The sequence below is a fragment of the Schistocerca piceifrons genome, chromosome 9 (assembly GCF_021461385.2).
Source record: "Schistocerca piceifrons isolate TAMUIC-IGC-003096 chromosome 9, iqSchPice1.1, whole genome shotgun sequence".
NCBI lineage: Eukaryota > Metazoa > Arthropoda > Insecta > Orthoptera > Acrididae > Schistocerca > Schistocerca piceifrons.
The window spans coordinates 130,265,663-130,285,919 of record NC_060146.1 but is presented as its reverse complement, the minus strand read 5'-3'; the positions used below and the strand labels follow the sequence as shown (position 1 = coordinate 130,285,919).

General features: G+C 39.9%; 1 protein-coding gene across 6 annotated transcripts in view; it reads left to right on the top strand.

Moving 5' to 3' along the window:
* The window catches only part of LOC124717211 (pyruvate carboxylase, mitochondrial), a 371,895-nt gene that overhangs the window by 274,549 nt on the left and 77,089 nt on the right, over positions 1 to 20,257 (top strand). For all 6 annotated transcript variants that reach the window (XM_047243993.1, XM_047243997.1, XM_047243992.1 and 3 more), the window contains 5 exons: positions 333 to 475; positions 1,098 to 1,282; positions 5,325 to 5,490; positions 12,078 to 12,223; positions 19,974 to 20,198. In XM_047243993.1, the coding sequence (XP_047099949.1) occupies positions 337 to 475; positions 1,098 to 1,282; positions 5,325 to 5,490; positions 12,078 to 12,223; positions 19,974 to 20,198 (861 nt within the window). In that variant the 5' untranslated portion in view covers positions 333 to 336. The remainder of the gene's footprint in view (positions 1 to 332; positions 476 to 1,097; positions 1,283 to 5,324; positions 5,491 to 12,077; positions 12,224 to 19,973; positions 20,199 to 20,257) is intronic.

The window sequence follows — 20,257 nt, the reverse complement described above, 5'->3', positions numbered from 1 at the left end:
CTTTTGTGCCATGTTTGATTGATTGTATTGCATTTCGTATAAACAGTTAAAATAAATATGGAGAGACAACTTCTTATTCTAAAGTCTTATTTAATGCCACTAATATCTATTTCTGTACGCTGAGTTTTTTGAACATATTGAGAACTAGTCTTTTCTCTCTCCAGTCTACCTCAGTTTAATTCAGTTCTTCAAACGTGTTCTTCCAGTCCACCCTTAAAATATTGAAATCAAATTTTGTAAGGTGTTAACTACACATGTACAGAGATAAAAAATGGTAATGTAAAAAACTTAAAAATATGTGTTGCTGAATGAAGTCCGTTGTGTTGTTGCAGCACAATGTTGGGAGTCTGCCTGGCACGGAAGATCCTGTTTCACCCACAGCAGCGGCAATGTGCACACTGGAACATTGCCACACGCCTCTACTCCTCACACGTGGAGTACAGGCCCATTCGGAGCGTCATGTGTGCAAACAGAGGTACTATATCTACACACAACTTAGTTTCCACAATTACGCAGTTCATTTCAAACACTCACACACTCACACTCACACTCACACACTCACACTCACACACTCACACTCACACTCACACACTCACACTCACACTCACACACTCACACTCACACTCACACACTCACACTCACACACACGCACTCTCGCACTCTCGCACTCTCGCACTCACACTCACACACTCACACTCACACACTCACACTCACACTCACACTCACACTCACACTCACACTCACTCACTCTCTCTCTCTCTCTCTCTCTCTCTCTCTCTCTCTCTCTCTCTCTCTCTCTCCCTCCCTCTCCCTCCCCCCCCCCTTTTGCCCTGTCCCTCACCGACAACAACGATCACCACCCCCGCTGCTACCAAACTGAGCTGCTGTGGTATTGCATTATGTTCTTTCATTTCTGGAATCATGTCTGCTAGTTTGAGTAATGTGTAGTTACAGAACTTTGCTGATTAGGGCTCCAGTGCACAATAAACTTCAGAAAGTAATTTTTGTTACTTTATTGTAACAAAATACCACCTCAATAGAAAAACAGTTTGCATGTATCTACAGCTTACTCATATTAACTTATTTTGTAATTCCAGGTGAAATAGCTATAAGAGTTTTCCGGGCATGTACTGAACTTGGAATTCGATCTGTGGCTATATACTCAGAGCAGGACAAGATGCACATGCACCGGCAGAAGGCGGACGAATCGTACATGGTGGGCAAGGGCTTGCCACCTGTCCAGGCCTACCTCAACATCCCAGAGATCATCCGTATCGCTAAGGTAAAAGCCAAGTTTGATGCCGTGGGGAAAGGAAAACTTTTTCCATCTTTCTGTGGCATAAGCAACTTCCGTTATGTCTGCAATTTTTAACACAGAAGCAAAGACAAGCTGGAGAATCGAACACATCTGCTATTGACGTTTACTTGGACATAAATATATGAGAGAGATAGGAATCGCATGCGTGGCATGAATTTAAACATTATCTTTCACATCTTGTAGACCATGCTATGTGCTCTTACCCATGAGAATGCTGTAATTCCCAAAGTTCCTCTGTCCTACTTTCCATAACTCTGCAAGCTGTGCGGGTCTAATGCCTAAGATTTTCTCTTACACATCATCTTGCAGATGATACATGGAAGTGAACATGTAAATTCTATCTTCGTAGATACCCAAAAGACCTATGACACTCTACCTGGTCATTGAGTGCAAACCAAAATATGATCATATAGAGTTTCTTCACAAATATGTGACTATCTCAGGGGAATGTTTTAACTAATTTAACCCAGTACATTATACTGGACCGTGAATGTTCCACAGAAATGTAAGTAATTTTATGATTAAATCGTGGCTGTAATTTTCAGCAACTTAGTATATATTGCAGAATTTCTAGTCAGCTGCAAATGTGTTTTTATTTTGTTTTATCAGTTTTAACTAATTAATTTGTCGTGTTCTGAAGCCTACAAAATTAGGGGTATTATAAATCTTTAGTCCTTGGCTGTATACTTATGTAAAGAATTAGTAGTAGTATATTACAGAAACTTAGTTTAGCAGGTATCAGTATCTTCTTCGTTGAAGCATAGTGGCGTGATAAAATTTACTGCATCAATCACGTAATGTACACGTCGAGCTGATGTGCTAGCAGCAGTGAACATACGAAATAAAATCGTCATAACTTCTGAATAGTTTGCGTGAGGACATTCAAACTGCGCAGTTGGCTGTGAGGCATGATGGACATTAGTATGCACATGCGCACACGCCTTATTGTTGTCAGCTATTTGCACGTGAAAATGTCATGGTGCAGCATGCCTGAGCATATAGCGCTTCTGAAGGCCTACTATGCAATCAAAAACAGCCAACCTGCGTCTCAAAGGAAGTTAGCGACCAAGTTCAAGTTAAAGACAACCGGTACAAGTGTGTTAACAATCGAGAATTTGATTTGCAAGTTGGAGAGAATGGGTAGTGTTTGTGATGACAATCTTGGCAATGTCAGTTGTCTAAAAAGAGTAAAAATGTCTGAAAACATTGAGAAAACATGTGTTGTTTGAAACCAGCCCCAGGAAATTGGTCAGGTGAGCTGCACAACAGGTGGGAATCAACCGGGAGACACTGCAACAAATTGTTGAAGACCTGCATTTCTTCCCATTCAAAATTCAAACCTATCAGCCATGAAGCCCCAGGGGTGTGGAACAGTGGTTGTTCCGCCAACACTACTGTCCATAGAATTGACAAACATGACTTTGATGTGAATATGGTATGGTTTAATGATGAAGCCTACTTTCATTTGGATGAGTTCGTCAATGAACAAAAGGTCTTATTTGGGGGAGTGAGAATCCACATTTCATGATTGAGAAGTCTCTTCGCCCTGAACGGCTAACTGTGTGATGTGCAATGTCCAGTCACGGAGTAATCGGTGCAATATTCCTCGATGGCACGGTTACTACCAAATGATATATGAAGGTTTTGGAAGATGATTTCATCCCATTATCCTAAGTGACCCTTATTTCGACAAGATGCGACTCGTGCAGGGCGGAGCTTGACCCCCTCGAAACAGGACAGTGTTTTAATGTCCTGGAGGGCACGGACCTCGATTGGCCACCATATTCTCCGGATTTGAACATGAGATACCTTTTTATGGGCTATATCAAAGATAAGGTACACAGCAATAACCCCAAAACCGTAGCTGCGCTGAAAACCCTCATTCAGGAGGTCATCAACAGCACCAATGTTCAGACACTGCATCGAGTCATACAGAATTTTGCTATTCATTTGCACCAAATCAGTGCCAGTGGTGGTAGGTATATTGAACATCTTGTGACCTAAATCCGAATATCTGTAGTGACATTTACATGTTGAATAAAGTGTGTGTACGCAATAGTTTGTAACTGATATGTTTTTCTTTGTATAGTACAGTAATTGTCATCCTGTATATAAAACCATATAAAAAGAATATGAAGAAGGTATTGATGACTGCTAAACCAGTACTAAGTAAGTTTCCGTAATGTCCATCTTATACTTTACATAAATGTATAATGAAGGTCTAAAGACTTAAAACACCTCTTATTTTGTAAGCTTCTGAAGGTGACAAATTAATTTGTTGAAACTGGTTAAGTGAAATAAAAATACATTTACAACTGATGACAGAATTTTGTTCTGAAGTGAAAGTAACATTAGGTGTACCACAGGGAAGTGTAATACGTAAGCAGTTTATCAGGCATGATCAGCAGCACTAAGCTAATGATGCTATGGTCTTCACTAAAGTAGAACATTTGCATGCTTGTAAGGAATTGCAGAACAACTTTGAAAAAACTTCTGTTTGGTGTATTGTTTGGCAACTTTCTTCAGATGTGGATAAATATGAGGTAATGACTATAATAACAAGAAAGAATCTGTTAACAGGACACTAGTGCATCCAAGCTTATATTATTGAGAAACTGCCTCCATTGTATATTTTGTGTAGGGATCATGAGAATAAGGTAAGACAGAGAGATTAGATTTGTATAGAGGTATATAGGAAGTTATTTTCCCCTCACTCAATATGGGCTTCCCTAGTGTATACGTGGATATAGAAAATTGGGGATCATGAAGTAGATGAGACAAAGGAGTTCTGCTACTTTGGAAGCCAAATAACACATGATGGTCAAAGCAAGGACGTAGAAGGGGCATTTATGGCCAAAAGAAGCCTGAACACTGGTCTTAATTTTGGGAACAAATTTCTGAGAATGTATGTTTGAAGTACAGCATTGTATAGTAGTGAATCATGGACTGTACGAAACGTAAAAAAGAAGAGAATCTGATCATTTGAGATACAGTGCTGTAGGTGATGATGAAAATTAGTTGGACTGATGAGATAAAAAAAAAGACCAGACAAGTGCAAGTAGCATCACACTCTCAACGTTCCGTACAAATGTAGTTATGTGTATAGGCAACGATGAAACTAATAGTTTAGTGTGGCCTGGTGCAAGTTTTTCTATTGGACGCCACTTTGGCAACTTGCCAATTATCCAACCAGGGAAAGTGGACCTTCAGTTTAACATGGAATCTGCACCACATGTTATTTCTTGCAACTTCTCACAATGAGGAGAAGTGAAAGTTACGATAAAGAAGACTGAAAAATCTAAGGTTCACCCGATATTTGATCCCGTGACCTCTCAGTATCAAGGCATGTGCTTTACTGCTAGATCATCAGGATAGTTTATCTATAGATTTTCACGAATGAGTTTGTGATTATTGAAACATACTATGTGACGTAAGTATTTTGATTGCATTGACTCAGAAGCTTCAATTTTTCACACTGCCAAGGGACCTTGGACCTAGGTATGTTACATACAGTTTGATCCTGAAGGGTTTTGTTTTTACTGATTGTGGTACAGAACCTGAAAAATTAAGCTCTCCACAGAACTGACAACAAGAGAAATATTGGAAAACATTGACCAGAAGAAGGGACAGGATGTGTGTTAAGATGGCAGGGAACACTTCCATGTCACTAGAGGGTGCTGTAGGAATATATCCAATAAATTATTGAAAATGCAAGTGCTACTCTTAGGTGAAGGGGTTGGCAAACGAGAAACAATTTATGTGAGACATTGGAATCTTGTACAGAATACAAATTTAGGCACAAGGCTTTCACACCTTGTAGACTTGGTTGCATGTACAGACCTACCAGCAAGCAGCTTTCAATCTGATATAAACAGCTATTACAACAGTTCCTTCCTCTACTTGCTGTATCCGTAGGTATCTTTTCTGCAAGTTGTGTGCATCTATAAATAATGCCCAGTATGAAATGATATCACTGAGTGTTCTATTAGCCTAATGTTGTACATAGGAGAACGATGTAGACGCCATCCATCCTGGATACGGATTCCTTTCGGAGCGCTCGGACTTCGCACAGGCCTGCATAGATGCCGGCCTCCGCTTCATCGGCCCATCGCCTAAAGTTGTGCAGCAGATGGGAGACAAAGTGGCAGCTCGCAAGGCCGCCATAGAGGCAGGTAAGAAGCTTTATGCCCTGTACCACCAGGTCTTCAGTTTCCAATAACACGAAACATTACTGTCTCAAAGAAGCGCAGTACAGATTGTTAGTTCTATAAATGAATTCATCATTGAAATGTACATTCTAGTTATCGGTCATTATCAGACTGCGCAATATTTCAACGAAAACTGACAACTTTTTCTATTGCTCTTTGTTTCACTGCAAATGCAAAATGTGAGTTTTGCCACATGCAAAGTTGGGAGTGTGTGTCATTGTAGTAGAAACAATTCCAATAAGAATTGTCTGAAATGTTACATTGATGATCCTTTGGTTTTTACTTGCTAAAACAGACACTTGAATTTTTATGTGTGTGCTTTACTTGATGACATCCAGCTAACAATAACTTGACAAATACCTTGATTCAAAGCCATAAAGATAATTTGTTGCAAAACAGAGCTGAGATTCATCTGGCATCTCCTGCTATACCTTTTATGGTGTCAACTGAATTTCGCAAACACAGATAAAATGACGTGTAACTTAGACACATTAATTATACAGAAGATATGAAAGAAACAAAAAATGACATAATTTTAAAAAGGAAAGTATTACATTTTATTCTACAGTGAGATGATTTAATTAAAATAAAAAATAAAGTTGTGTATGTGAATATTGTTACATTTAGCAATAGATGAAAAAAAAGTTGAATTGACAATTGTAATTTAATATTTGTATATCTGAAATGTAATATAACGAGCTGGAAGAAGGAAACTGAGTTTTGTGATTTAAAATAAAGTTGGCAATCTGTGTCATATGTTTATTGTGTGTGCATTGTCGTGTGACTAGGGCCTCCCGTCGGGTAGACCGTTCGCCGGGTGCAAATCTTTAGATTTGACGCCACTTTGGTGACTTGCGCTTTGATGGGGGTGAAATGATGATGATTAGGACAACACAACACCCAGTCCCTGAGCGGAGAAAATCTCCGACCCAGCCGGGAATTGAACCCGGGCCCTTAGGATTGACGTTGTGTTGTGCTGACCACTCAGCTACTGTGGGCGGACATATGTTTATTGATTTCAAGTATTACCAGTTGGGTCATCTTTCAACAATCTACATTTTGTTTGTTTTCTCTTAAAAAAAATGTTCAGCAAAAGTAGTTTTCCAAATAATAATAGTATTAACGTCATAATCTTTTGTGAAATTTGCATTTTTCAGTGAAATGCACCTTTGTTTATTCTTGGCTCTCTTTATATTTGATATAACATTTTCCACTTGTAAAGGTCTTTAATGCTTGTCCAATGTTTTTGTCAGTTTCATATTATAGTCAGTCATGTTCAATTTGATTTACTACAAAACGCCAAAACTTTATACAAGAATTGCAATTTTATGTTCTATGAACAACTAAACCTGCATATTTCTACCTTCCATTGTTAACCCATTTATTTATGAAAAATATTTCAAAATAAACCAAAAACCTCTCTTTAGTATCCAGAATTTTTATCCTATTCCAGAGAAGTATATGAAAATACTAAAATACAGAAAAGAAAAACTTCTGATCAAGAAATACACATGTATCTTGCGCTTCACTATTCTGTGGTAATGTGCATGTAATGTCTCTCTGAGTCGGATACATGTCAGCATCTAGCAGGCAATGTGTGTTATTGTTACTAGGAGCGTAACTGATTGTAGCCGATTCATGATCGAATAGTGCAAAAATCAAATTTGTAGTTCAGCTTAGTCAGTCATTTAGACTATGCTGCTCCTGTAATGGAGTCTCACAAGCATCAGTACTAGTCCCATCGTGATCTTAACCTGCATTAATGATTTCCCAAAAACTTCAAATGGTGGTTCAACAATATAATGTCTGCAGATGACACATGCAGACTAATCGAGCATCGAAACTCGGCCTTTGCAGATGCAACTTAGATGATAGCTGAACAGGCCTTCAAGTTTTTAACAGCTAGCAGATTAAGACTTGATATATACATAAGGATTAAAGGAGACTGCTCACCAAACAGCAGAAGTGTCGATTTGTCGATAGACGCACACAAAAAGTAAACTTGCTAGCATTTGGAGTTATCCTTTGACGAGCTAGAGTAAAACAGACGCGTGCACACACTCGCGTGCCTATGTCCCTGTATGATGCCAGGTAGACTAACAGTGCCAATGCTATTTTTCAGCAAGTGGACGTTGTGGGCGTAGTGTTAGGTGGAGTGAACAGAGGAAGGTGGAAGGCAGGGAGAGGAATGTGAGTGGGTGGCTAGTGCTCAGAGGGAGGCAGCCAGCCAGTTCGGCAGCTAGGAATGCGGAATGGAAGGATGGCAGGTATTTTTTGGTGTAGAAGGGATGGCAGCTAGTGCACAAACTAACTGTCGAAGGCTGACTGAGAAAGAAGCCTGTCGAAGACTCTGACTGAGACTGGGCCGTGTAGCTGCTACTGGCCATCCTATATCACGTTGGCAGAAGGTGCTCAAAGTCGGAGCCACTGCAGGTGTGGCACAGTGGGTGTGCGTCAGTGGATATTCCGGGTTCCTGCCCGACCACTATTGTCATCAATCAGAAACATGCATTTCCATTGCCAACTGTGAAGTGGTCGCGAGAATGATAATGATCTATGATACCACAGATTTCCAGTACCATATCCTCACACACCCCCAATTCTCCCATTATCCCCAAGAATCGTCTGCACCCCTTGTCAGCCAGTGTCTCCTTGGACTGTAACAACGAAACCAAATCCTTCACCAGGGCTTTGATTCTCTCTCGCTCTGCCCTGACATGAGACATCCTTTTCGGTCCTTCCCAACTCTCCTATGGTTGGGTTCTGTCTCCCATCCAACGTACACAGCATCCTAGTCCATCCCTGTACTACAGCCACTCCCATCCCCTTACCAAAGGTATCATATCCCTGTGGAAGACCTGGAGTGCAAGACCTGCCCAATCCACTCACCCAGCACTTGCTATGTCAGTCCTGTTATGGGCTTATCCTACCTCATCAGAGACTGGACTATTTGTGAAAGCAGTCACATCATATACCAACTCTTCTCAATCATTGCTCACCTTTTTAAATTGGTGAGACTATAAATGAGTTGTCCAACAGGATGAATGGCCACTGTGAAATTGTTGTCGAGGACAGTGTTGACTAGCTGGTGGCTCTACATGCAACTGTGCACAACATGCTCAATTTCAATGGCTGCATCACAACCCAAGCCATCTGGATTTGTCCCTCAACCACCAGCTTCTCTAAAATACACAGATTGTAGTTATCCTTAAAACACGTCCTCCACTACTGTAATCATCTTGGCCTTAATTTCAGGTAACCCACTGTCCCGCACCCTCCACCTCGTTACCCTTCTCCTTCTCTGTTCTGTCACCCTTCCCTATTCACATTCCCATGTTGCATTTAGTGTGTGTTGCTTCCCACTGGCCTTCACAGTTGTGCCAGCCCGTATCCCTGCCACCCCTCCCTCCCACATTCCTTATTGGCAAACAGGCTGCCTCCCTCTGAGCCACTAGCAACCCACCCCTAATCCCTCTCTTTGCCTTCCACCTCCCCTCCCCTCCCTCTACAAACACCACCTGACACTACTCCCACTGCAACCAGTCCACCTGCCGAAAAATAGCATTGGCACTGTTAGGCGGCACCACGTAGGCGTGTTAGGCATGTGGGTGTTTGCCTGTGTTTGTTTTACTCTAGCTTGTCAAAGGGTAACTCAAAAAGCTAGCATTTTTTCTTTCTTCTGTATGTGCCTATCGGCAGCTCAGTGCTCCTGCTTTTCGGTGATTGGTTTCCTTCAATAATAAAGTGTTTACGTTCTACAATAACTTTCCTATAACTTTTAAGTTATGATATAGCAAGGAAGTTTCTGGAAGAATGTAAATACTTAGAAATTTATTCACTGACTGCTGAATTTGTCATCAGCTGTATTAGGTATAGATCTTGGTTACTAGATTCATGCACATAAAAGTTAAAATACAACCAACATACAGATGAACTAATCTGGAAACTACATTGAGTGTGTTGTGCCCTCAGGAGTGTCTCTCACTGTTGTATGTTTTCACTCCTTGCAGAACTGCAGAATTACCTCCTGGGGCAGTGGACCTAAAATAAATAAAGTATTTATGAGCAGAAGCAAACTGTAAGAATATTGTGTAAAGCAGATAAACATCTCTCTCGCAGAAGTCTTTTTAAGAATCTTTGTATTCTTACTTTCTCTTTCCAGTACATTTACTCCTTCATTGCCGATAATAAAAATCACTTCACTCAGAACTATGATCTTCTCATTCACAATAGAAGACAAAATGATTTTCGTGTAGACTTTCTTGTATAAGATACAGAGTGGGGTTTATACTCTTGTGCAAAGGTGTTAAACAGGCTCACAACTAATCTTAAAGGAAGGAATTGATGATCTTGAACAGTTCATAAGAAATTTAAAAAAATACTCATGAGCAACTCTTTCTACAAACTATCTGAATATCAAGATTCAAAGATTATTGAATGAATGAGTGTGAATGAATGAATGAATGAATGCATGGGAAGTTCTGTTTGCTGCATGACAAAAATGAGTGTTTGTTGTAAAACTGTGTGATGATTAGTTATGTACTGTAAATAGAACATTGTATTTACAGATATGGCTAACTGTTTTTCTTGAAAAATATAGTTAAATCATTTAACTTGTAAGCTACCGATGGGATATAAACTTCATCTTTTTCTCTTTTTGATTAACGTAAGTTGGCATAAGCATCAGTAGCATTAAATGATATAGTGATCGTTCATTATTAACAAAGTACATAGATGAAGAGTCTGTGTTTTGTCATACTTTAATGCATAGATTGACTCACTCCACATCTCTTCAGATTCCCCCTCTTCACAGGCTTATGGAACAAGATAGAGAATGGACAACAGGTGCATAACTAATGTCCATAATCATGACGGAAACAAATTAAATGTAATGGCAGAACAACAACTTGTAGACAACAGAAAGGAAATCAATAACTATTTTAATAGTCTAGAATGTTTGAAGTTCAGGTGGAAAAGCTTACATGATGTTAGTCTCGAAGAATATTATCATATCTTTAAAGTCAACTGGTGAAATGTTGTTTGTGAATAAACTCCCATACTAATTTTTTAAGCTTTAAAAGCATTGTGCACATTGTTATCAGTTTAAATATTAACTCCACTCTATGATGTTGACAGCAGCACATAAGCAGCCAAACGTTGATTGCAAAATGGTTAATTTATAACAAGAATGCTGTTACAATTGTCCTAATGATGATTTGTGGTGATAATAAGCATACAGACATCTTTGATTCCTGGCTATCTGATAGCAGAGGAAGGCAAAGTTCAAGTCACTTAAATTGAAAATGTTGACGTTTGTTGCAAGTATGGAGAAAATGCAAGTTATAAATCATAAGGAAGCTATTCTGCAGATTGGTATTCAACTTGATACAATGATAATATTTCTGAGTGAATGAGTAATTGTTTGGGTAAGTCCACAGGAGGAATTACGTAGCCTTTCTGTTAACAATGTAGGAAAAGACAGATTGTTACTTACCATAAAGAATACAGGTTAAGTTGCAGACAGGCATAATTAAGACACTTACATAAAGTCCTATCAAAGGTTCATCCTACCCCCCCCCCCCCTCCCCATCATGGGCCAGGCCACCTGTGTTAAAACAGCCATGTCATTTACAAGTTCTGCTGCAATCATTGCACAGCTCTTTATATTGGTATGACTACTGACCAGCTGTCGACCAGAAGAACAACTACTGCCAAACTGTGGCCAAGTGCAAAGTAGACCACCATGTGGCAAAACATGCAGCTGAACATCACACACTTTATTTCAAAGGCTGCTTCACTGCCTGAGCAATGGAAACTCCACCATCAGCTTTTCTGAACTGTGCTGATGGGAGTTATCCTTACAACACATTCTCTGCTTCAGTAATCATCCCAGCATCTACCTACCATAATATACTGTCCCCATACTCTCCACCCAACAGTTTCTACCTCCTCTGTCCTATCATTTCCTCCAATTCTTCTCTTCTACCCTGTTTGCTGCCCTCTGCCAGTGTGTCTGCCCCTCTTTCCCCATTCCCCTTCTGGTTTCCCCACGTCCCTGCCCCACAATCTCCTGACACTGCACCTTTCGGCATTCTGGTCTCTGCACACTCCACCAGACAGCATTTGTCTCTCTCCCCACCCATACACTACTATCCCTTCCCCTTCTCCGGCTCCTCCAGTTTGCTGCATAGAGGCCCACATGATAGTTGCATTCCGGCCCAAAATGCTGGAGTTGGCAGTCATGTGCATGAGGTGTGCTTGCTTCTGTGTACGAATCGTGTGTGTGTGTGTGTGTGTGTGTGTGTGTGTGTGTGTGTGTGTGTGTGTGTGTGTGTGTGTGTGTGTGTCTTCCTGATGAGGGCTGTGGCCAACAGCTTTATGTGAGTCTCTTTTCATTGTGCCTCTCTGCCTCTTAATGTATCTTCCTTATGGTAGGTAGTCTTTTCCTACCTGGCGTTTCCGTTGTTTGACATTCATGTTACACTCATACTTTACTTCCCAGACAGCCCAATGTTAAACAATTTTTTGAACATATTGTTTTGTTGCGTCAGGTGTCGCTGTTGTCCCTGGCACACCAGGTCCCATAACAAAGCTGGAGGAAGCGAAAGAATTCTGTCTGAAGCATGGACTGCCTATAATTTTCAAAGCTGCCTATGGAGGTGGTGGCCGTGGCATGAGGGTTGTCCGCAAAATGGAGGTATGTAACTGAAGTGGTCTCAATCTTACAGTGTTCTCAAAATCAGATTTGAAAATGTGAATAGGTAATGTTGGAGTTGCTAAGTCCCACACTGTGAAAAAAAAGAGAAAAAGGTCCAGCCTGTGTTAAAAAATAGTGGATTAAATATTGAAACTCATTGTCTACAGTGAGGTTACAAAATTTCTAGACTTGCACAGAATTTAAAAAAAAACTCCAGAAAAGTAATATGTTCATTCACATGGCCATCTTCCATGGCAGTTGTTATAATTATTATTGGTTTTTCTGTCTTAAGCTTACTGTAGGAGAGTTTTTCACCAGATTCATCACACTTTATAAATAAAAGTACCGTATTTACTCGAATCTAAGCCGCACCTGAAAAATGACTCTAAATCAAGGAAAAAAAGTTGTCCGGAATCTAAGCCGCACCTGAAATTTGAGACTCGAAATTCAAGGGGAGAGAAAAGTTTTAGGCAGCACCTTCAAATCGAAACAAAGTTGGTCCATTGTAATATGAGACACAATTTAGGTCCAATGAATGACGATACAGCTACAGTAGTTTGCTTAGAGTCGTAAGCTTAGCAGTTAAGCTTTACCAGGTAGCCATTGCTATCAGTCAGGTGCTCCGTCCGTATTTATAAGGGTACCCTTCCTTTCTCATGTGCCTCATCTGGTTTGAATTGATTGCTTATTTTTCTTTGATCTGGTAAGTGCCGTTGCTCTTTGTTATAGGTGTTTACGTCACTCTAAGCTGAAAATGCATTACTGTTCTGTGTCGTGCATTGTTTGTCGCATTCTGATAATGAGTGTTTATGGCTTGTCGCCATTCGCGGCATGGCTTGCCTTTGTGCACACTACCGCCGCTTAAAAAGAGAGAGAGAGAGAGAGAGAGAGAGAGAGAGAGAGAGAAGAATCGTCTCATTAGCGAAACAATGGCAAGAGACTGCTATTTGTTTTTACTTACACTGCTGCTTACTTTGATAATGATCAACAAGAACCAAATAATAGATTGCGTGTGATAGATGTTCTGAACCAGAGTTTTGCGAATATTTTTCTCCGTTTGAAAATCTTTGCAGACGCCTCTTTAATACCTTACATTCTGCACAGAAATTAGAGTCATCTTAGATTTAAAAATCGATTCCATTGCCGTGCTTCATTTCTGACTGTATCACTGTTAGGCATAAGAATAATACAAATATAAACATGACATGATATGTGTATTCTTCTGCGTTTGCTGTGGTCTCACTCTAGTTTCGTAGTTTATTAGGCAGACAGGATTTAAATGAAATAGCAGTAAACGCGAAACAAACATGGCAAAATATTTATATTCGTATTATTCTTATGGTGAAGAGAATACTGCATGTGATTCACAATTCATAAAAGTTCCTATTAGCAACCATCTGTTCTCACAGAGTTGGCCATATTGACAAACATCCCAAACATTCTCGCCAGTCGGAGTTTCGTAGTACATTGAAATGCTGCTACATCCGATGATGAACAATATGGCATTTGTATTTACTTCGTTGGATAATGTATGAAAATGCAGTGGTCGAAACTTGGGGCGGAGAAAACAAGCTCGTCTTCCACCTTTTTTTAAAATTTATTTACTGACGTAGAGGTTTTGGCGCCAGTATTTATCTTTGTGCCCGCAAAGAATGCCTGTGTAGCGCTACATATATTCGTCGGTAGAAGTTAGTTGTGGCAGCACCTACCAACATTTTTCAGAATTTCCGCTTACTTTGCACTCGATTCTAAGCCGCAGGCGGTTTTTTGGATTACAAAAACCGGGAAAAAAGTGCGGCTTGGATTCGAGTAAATACGGTATCTGCTGTAGCCATTCTTCAAATAGAAATACATGAAATGCCATTAAATTTTGGTATGTGTAGAATAAAAACAGTATTTCTGTATAAAATTTAGTGTACAATTTATGTAGTGTTTTTGCTTCTTGCTTACATTTTCTGAAAACCACTGATTTTTCCTTGGTTGAGGTTGAAAGGACCTCAGATGCACATTCACTTTTGGCAACTTTTACCATTTTTTTGGAACTAACTTTCTCTTATACTGCATTGCCACTTTTTCCCATTTCACCTCACTTTTGTAAAACTTCACGAGAGAAATAGTGCTGCACTTTCTGTCCCACACTCAGCACAGTGTTACATGTGTATTCATTTGTCTTCTGTGTAGGATGTGTGTGTTACCAACCTGTGCCAGTGTTCAGAATAAGTCGACTGAAGTTTTGTTTAGAAACTGCTAAAAGAAGTTCATCACCTACATGCTAATGTTTGTGGGCTTAGATTCAAGCAAAACAGGGAATGGGCATAATGGTCAACTCTCTTAAGGTTCACTTTTCTGTAGTTGATGCTAAGTGACACATGACGTAGTGTAAACAGCTATCCCACTGCACAGTGGATGACTTGACATGAGTGATTTGGAATGATGAATCGCACTGTTTTCTATAGGAAACCAATGGAATGGTTTGGGTTTGACAAATAACTAGAGAACATTACCTGCCACCATGTCTGTACATTATGAATTACCTTGAAGAGAACAGTTTATTGACAGTACTGAGTGCTGTTGACAAGGATTTCAAATTAATTCCTTATATCTTGATTTCCAGAAGGCTTTTGACACTGTACCTCATAAGCAGCTTGTAATCAGATGGTGTGCTTATGGAATATTCTCTCACTTATGGGACTGGATTTGTGCTCTCCTGTCAGAGGGGTCACATACAGTTCACAGTAATTGGTGGACAGTCATTGAATAAAAAAAAAGGTTATTTCTGGTGTTCCACAAGGTAGTGTTGCAGGCCCTCTGCTGTTCCTTGCCTATGTAAATGGTTTAGGAGACCACCTGAGCAGCCATCTTAGGTTGTTTGCAGATGATACTGTTGTTTACGATCTAGTAAAGTCATCAGAAGATGAAAACAAATTGCAAAAAAATTGAGAAAAGATATCAGTATGGTGTGAAAATTGGCAGTTGACACTAAATAATAAGTGTGAGGTCATCCACATGAGTGCTAAAAGGAATTTGTTAACTTTTGGTTACACGATAAATCAGTCGGCTCTAAAGGCCATAAATTCAATTAAATACCTAGGAATTACAATTACAAACAACTTAAATGAGATGATACAGGATTTAGGCTGGACATCATTAAAACAAAGGTGTTTTTCATTGTGGCGGAATCTTATCACGAAAATTCAATCACCAACTTTCTCCTCTGAATGCGAGAATGTTTTGTTAATGCCACCCTTCATAGGGAGAAAGCATCATAATTATAAAATAAGGGAAATCAGAGCTTGCACAGAAAGATATAGGTGTTTGTTTTTTCTGTGCACTGTTAGAGATTGGAATACTAGACAAGTGTTGTGAAGGTTGTCCAATGAACCCGCTTGCCAGGCAGTTATGTTGTTTGCGGAGTATCGATGTAGGTGTAGATGTTTAGTGCCAACAGTAAAGTACAGAGGACTTTTATGTGGTTAGGAAGTGGTCCCCTTATTGCTCTTAAGAAAACACTAAATGCAGAAGGATCTGAACACATTGTACAGAGTATAGTAAAGGAATAGTTCAGAGAAGATGATCAATTACATCAGAATGACAATGAACCCTGTCATAAGGCAGCATCTGTGGGCAATAACATTCCTGAAATGGACTAATCTGCCCAGAGTCCCGAGCTGAACCCAGTGGAATATTTTTGGGATGAATTAAGATGTTGGCTTTGCTGCACATTTCTGTGCCAAACATTAATACCCTCTCTGGTTTCAGCTCTTCGGAAAGAATGGACTGCCATTCCTCTGCAGAGATTGGCATCTTATTGAAAGTATGCCCAGCAGAATTAAAGCTGACATGAAGGCAAAGGATGGACACACCCTATATAAATGTCCACTGATAGGTGCCCACAAAATTTTAATCCCATAGTGTATAATAAAAAAAATTTGGACTTTAAGTATGAAGGGAAACATTCCACGTGGGAAATATATATATATAAAAAGAAAGATGCTGTAACTTACCAAACGAGAAAGTGTTGGTATGTTGATAGAGACAATAAAACACACACGCGCGCGAGTGTATACCTGTCCTTTTTTTGCCCCGCTAAGGTACGTCTTTCCACTCCCGGGATTGGAATGACTCCTTACCCTCTCCCTTAAAACACACATCCTTTCGTCTTTCCCTCCCCTTCCCTCTTTCTTGATGAAGCAACCTTGGGTTGCGAAAGCTTGAAAGTGTGTGTGTGTGTGTGTGTGTGTGTGTGTGTGTGTGTGTTTTGTGTTTTTTATTGTCTCTATCAACATACCAACACTTTCTCGTTTGGTAAGTTACAGCATCTTTATATATGTATATAAAAAAAGAGCTGAATAATACCCAGTATCAAGTAAATTAAATATTATGTAAATTTCAATTCTTTCTCCATATAGTTGTTCATATGCAACATCCGACCAGTTGATTAACTAATAAGCCATTACGTGACGTTTACAATGTGCTGCTGCCTTTTGAAAAGAAACTCCCACAATGCATTGACATCACTGGAATTGTCAGGTATTCACATTGGCGCATGTACACAATTGAGGGTTGCAAGATTTATTTATTTATTTATTTTTGTCTCGTCATTGCTGTAAAGGATTAGCCCCCAATGGTTGCACAGTTGTTGTCAAAGGTTTTTTATGGTAAATGCTGCTAGTGCTAGCAGTAGAAGCAAGATTAGTTGCTGTCAAATACCTTACTGCAGATATTGCCCAAGCACAAGCCATGGGCTTCTGAAAATCTTGGGTCAAGCATGCAGGATATTTTAACCATATAATTGTCTTCAATTTGCCATTAGTGGCTCATTATTACTCTTGTTCAGTTGTTCAAAATGCTGGACTTGTCATATGGCCAAAATTTTGAGTAAATAATTTACATTACATTACATATTTTGAAGGCTATTGCATTCTGTCATTGACTGTTTGTTTCAGTCTGTGTAATGGCCCACCCTTTCCTCTTCTCAAAATCTTCCAAATACTCCTTTATAGGCCGTCCTCTTCCTTTGTTTGCCAGCACACCACTTTCAATAATGTTATGATGAAAGCATTTTGTGTGATGACATGTCGAATAAATTTTTTTTTTTTCTTTTCTTTAATAATCTTCACTTTTTGTTGACTTCCCTTAAGCCTTCCAGGTTGGTTTTCCTTTCTGTCCAGCTTGTTCTTGTCATTTTGTCATATGCATGTACCAGCAGCTTAAAGTCAATTCCTTTTCAGTTTACCAAAAGACCAACTTTCACTTTCGTAGAGCAGTGTACACCATACAGATTAGTTCAAAAAATGATTTTCTGACATCCATATTCATAAGCTTGCTGGTTAAAATGTTATTCTTAGTTGTATATGCCTGTGTTGCTAACACAGTCCCTTGTTCCCATTTGTTTGCTTTTAATTTCCATATGTTTAGTACCCCATAGAATTTGCAGCATCCTAATCATCTCTCTTCCGCTCTTCCGGAGTCTGCAACTATTAGGATGTCATCGGCAATATCTGAATACATTGTATCCTTTTACTAAATTGGTTTTTATTCCATTTGGCTTCTCCTTTAACATCCTAATAGCTTCCTCAATGAAAACATTAAATAAATATGGAGAGAGTGCACACCTTTGTCTAACTTCTTTCCTAATCCTGGCCTCTTTCTCTACTTTATTGATATTCATAAAAGTTGCTAATTCAAAGTGTTTGGTACGGTATGCATTCGTCACACAAAAATATGGCTTACTACTGAGGTGGGTGTGCTATGTCGTCACCACCTGTGACATATGTACCATCTGGACCCTACGTTATTTTGTAAAATAAATAAATGTTAACATTTCCTGTAATGTAAAACTGGTATTTTCATTTGGGTGCCATGTTATGTTGTAAACCAAAATTGTCAACATTTTCTATAGTGTAAATTTCATATTTCGTTACTTCTAAAATCTTATCAATAATAAAGTGTTGTGACAGCACTGTAGAAACCTAATAGGCAGCCACATGTGCCTGCACATATGTATGGGGGTCTCCTCCTCCTCGCAGAAGGGTTGAAGAGGAAGAAAGAAGGATGAAGGAAAATGACTTGCAAAGTTTAGAAAATGGGGAGGGTTCAGAAAAGTTGCCCAGCACCCTGGGTCAGGGGAGACTTACCAGATGGGATGAGGACGGAAGACTGCACTAGACAAGATTTGGAAACTCTGAGAGCTTAGAGGTGAAAGATGTGTGATAAGCAAGACAAAGTTTACTGATAACTTTGTCCACGACTAATTAAGCTAAGTGCACTGTATGTGGTAGAGGTGGAGGGGGAGGGAAAAATAGTCCGATCAGAAAATAAGATATAGACAACTAAAAGGGAATGAAGAAAGAAATAGTTACTGAGATAAAATGCTGAGACTAAGGAAATTAAAGAAAATAATTAACATAAATTAATGCCAGGTGGGTGGCAAAACAATGGGCATGTTGCAATGCCAGTACCACCTGTGGAGTTCTCAGAAAGTTGTGTCTGGGAGAAGAGTCTAGGTGGCACATAAGGTGAAACAGGCACCAAGGTTGTGACAGTTGTGTGGCAGAGCACGGTGTGCAACAGGGTATTGTGTGTTGCCAGGATACACCTTCTGTCAATACCCGTCCATCCTAACTGATAGCTTGGTGATAGTCTTACCAATGTAGAAGGCCAAACAGTGTTTACATAACAGCTGGTACATGATGAGTTTTCACCATTGGCTCTCCCTCGGATATAAGTTATGCCAGTTGCAGGTGCGGTATAAGTGGTGGTAGAGGGGGGGGGGGGGGGTGTTAAGAGGAAGTGAAAAGCAATTCTAGGTGCCATGGGCAATATGTTGGACAAGATGGACCTCGTGGACCTTTATATGAGTAAAAGTGTCAGTTGAAAACTATCTGGTAAGAAGATATTGGCATAGAGATGAATATACTCGGTACCAAGAAGTATCAATATGTTTTCGGTGTCTCTACCTTTGAGTCATGTTGACAGGCTGAACACTGTACACCCTCTGCGTTGTTCTGTTTGGAGATGTGGAGGTTAGAGGTCAGCAAACTCTACTGAACTGCATTGATAATCCACATTTTCTGTAACCTCCTGCACACAGGTAGCTGTACATAGCAATTTCCTACGTTCTGGAGTTATACGCAGCTTGGGTAAAGCCAGGATAGCACCAAACAATCAACAAATTTAATTTTGTAATCTTCCTACTGTACCACAACATACCATATGTATGTCCTCCTTGGTGTTGCAATTTTAATGCTAACTATGTTCATATTTGTGAAACAAATACTAACAAAGAGATAGAGGGGCTGGCCAGTACTTACCTCAGCTCAGTACAGCCGATAGATACATAAAACAGAACTGAAAATTTACATTCCTAGCTTTCGGAACTTTGTTCCTTCATCAGGGAGGAGAGAGGGGAAAAAGGGAAGAAAGGGAAGAAGGGAAAGTGGATTCAGTTACTCACAACCCAGGTTATGAAGCAACAGGGAAAGGTAAACGGTAGCAAGGATGGAGGCATGGTTGTCAGAGGGAAGCCAAAGATATTCTACTGTAAGTACTGTGCCAGCTTCAAACCAAAGAGGATGCATACAGAAGTAAAGTATAAAGATAAACACAACTATGTAGGATGAAAAGATGCGTGAATGGCTAAAGAGGAAAGGGAAAGACATATTTCATTGACAGCATTCCAGTGTGTAATTAAAGTTGGAGTAAAAACCTGCTGTGTATGTGATGGCAGTCATTGTTTTAATTTTTACAGGAACTGGAAGAATCGTTTCAACGAGCAACTTCAGAGGCCAAGGCAGCTTTTGGAAATGGGGCCCTGTTCATCGAAAAGTTCATTGAGCGACCGCGACACATTGAAGTGCAGCTGCTCGGTGACCGCGGTGGGAACGTAGTCCACCTGTACGAGAGGGACTGCTCCGTCCAGCGGCGCCACCAGAAGGTGGTGGAGATCGCGCCTGCTCCCAACCTCGATCCCAAAGTTAGTGCAGCCAGGTATCACTGTTCGTCAGCAGTTCGACGTAGTCTACTAGAAGTGGC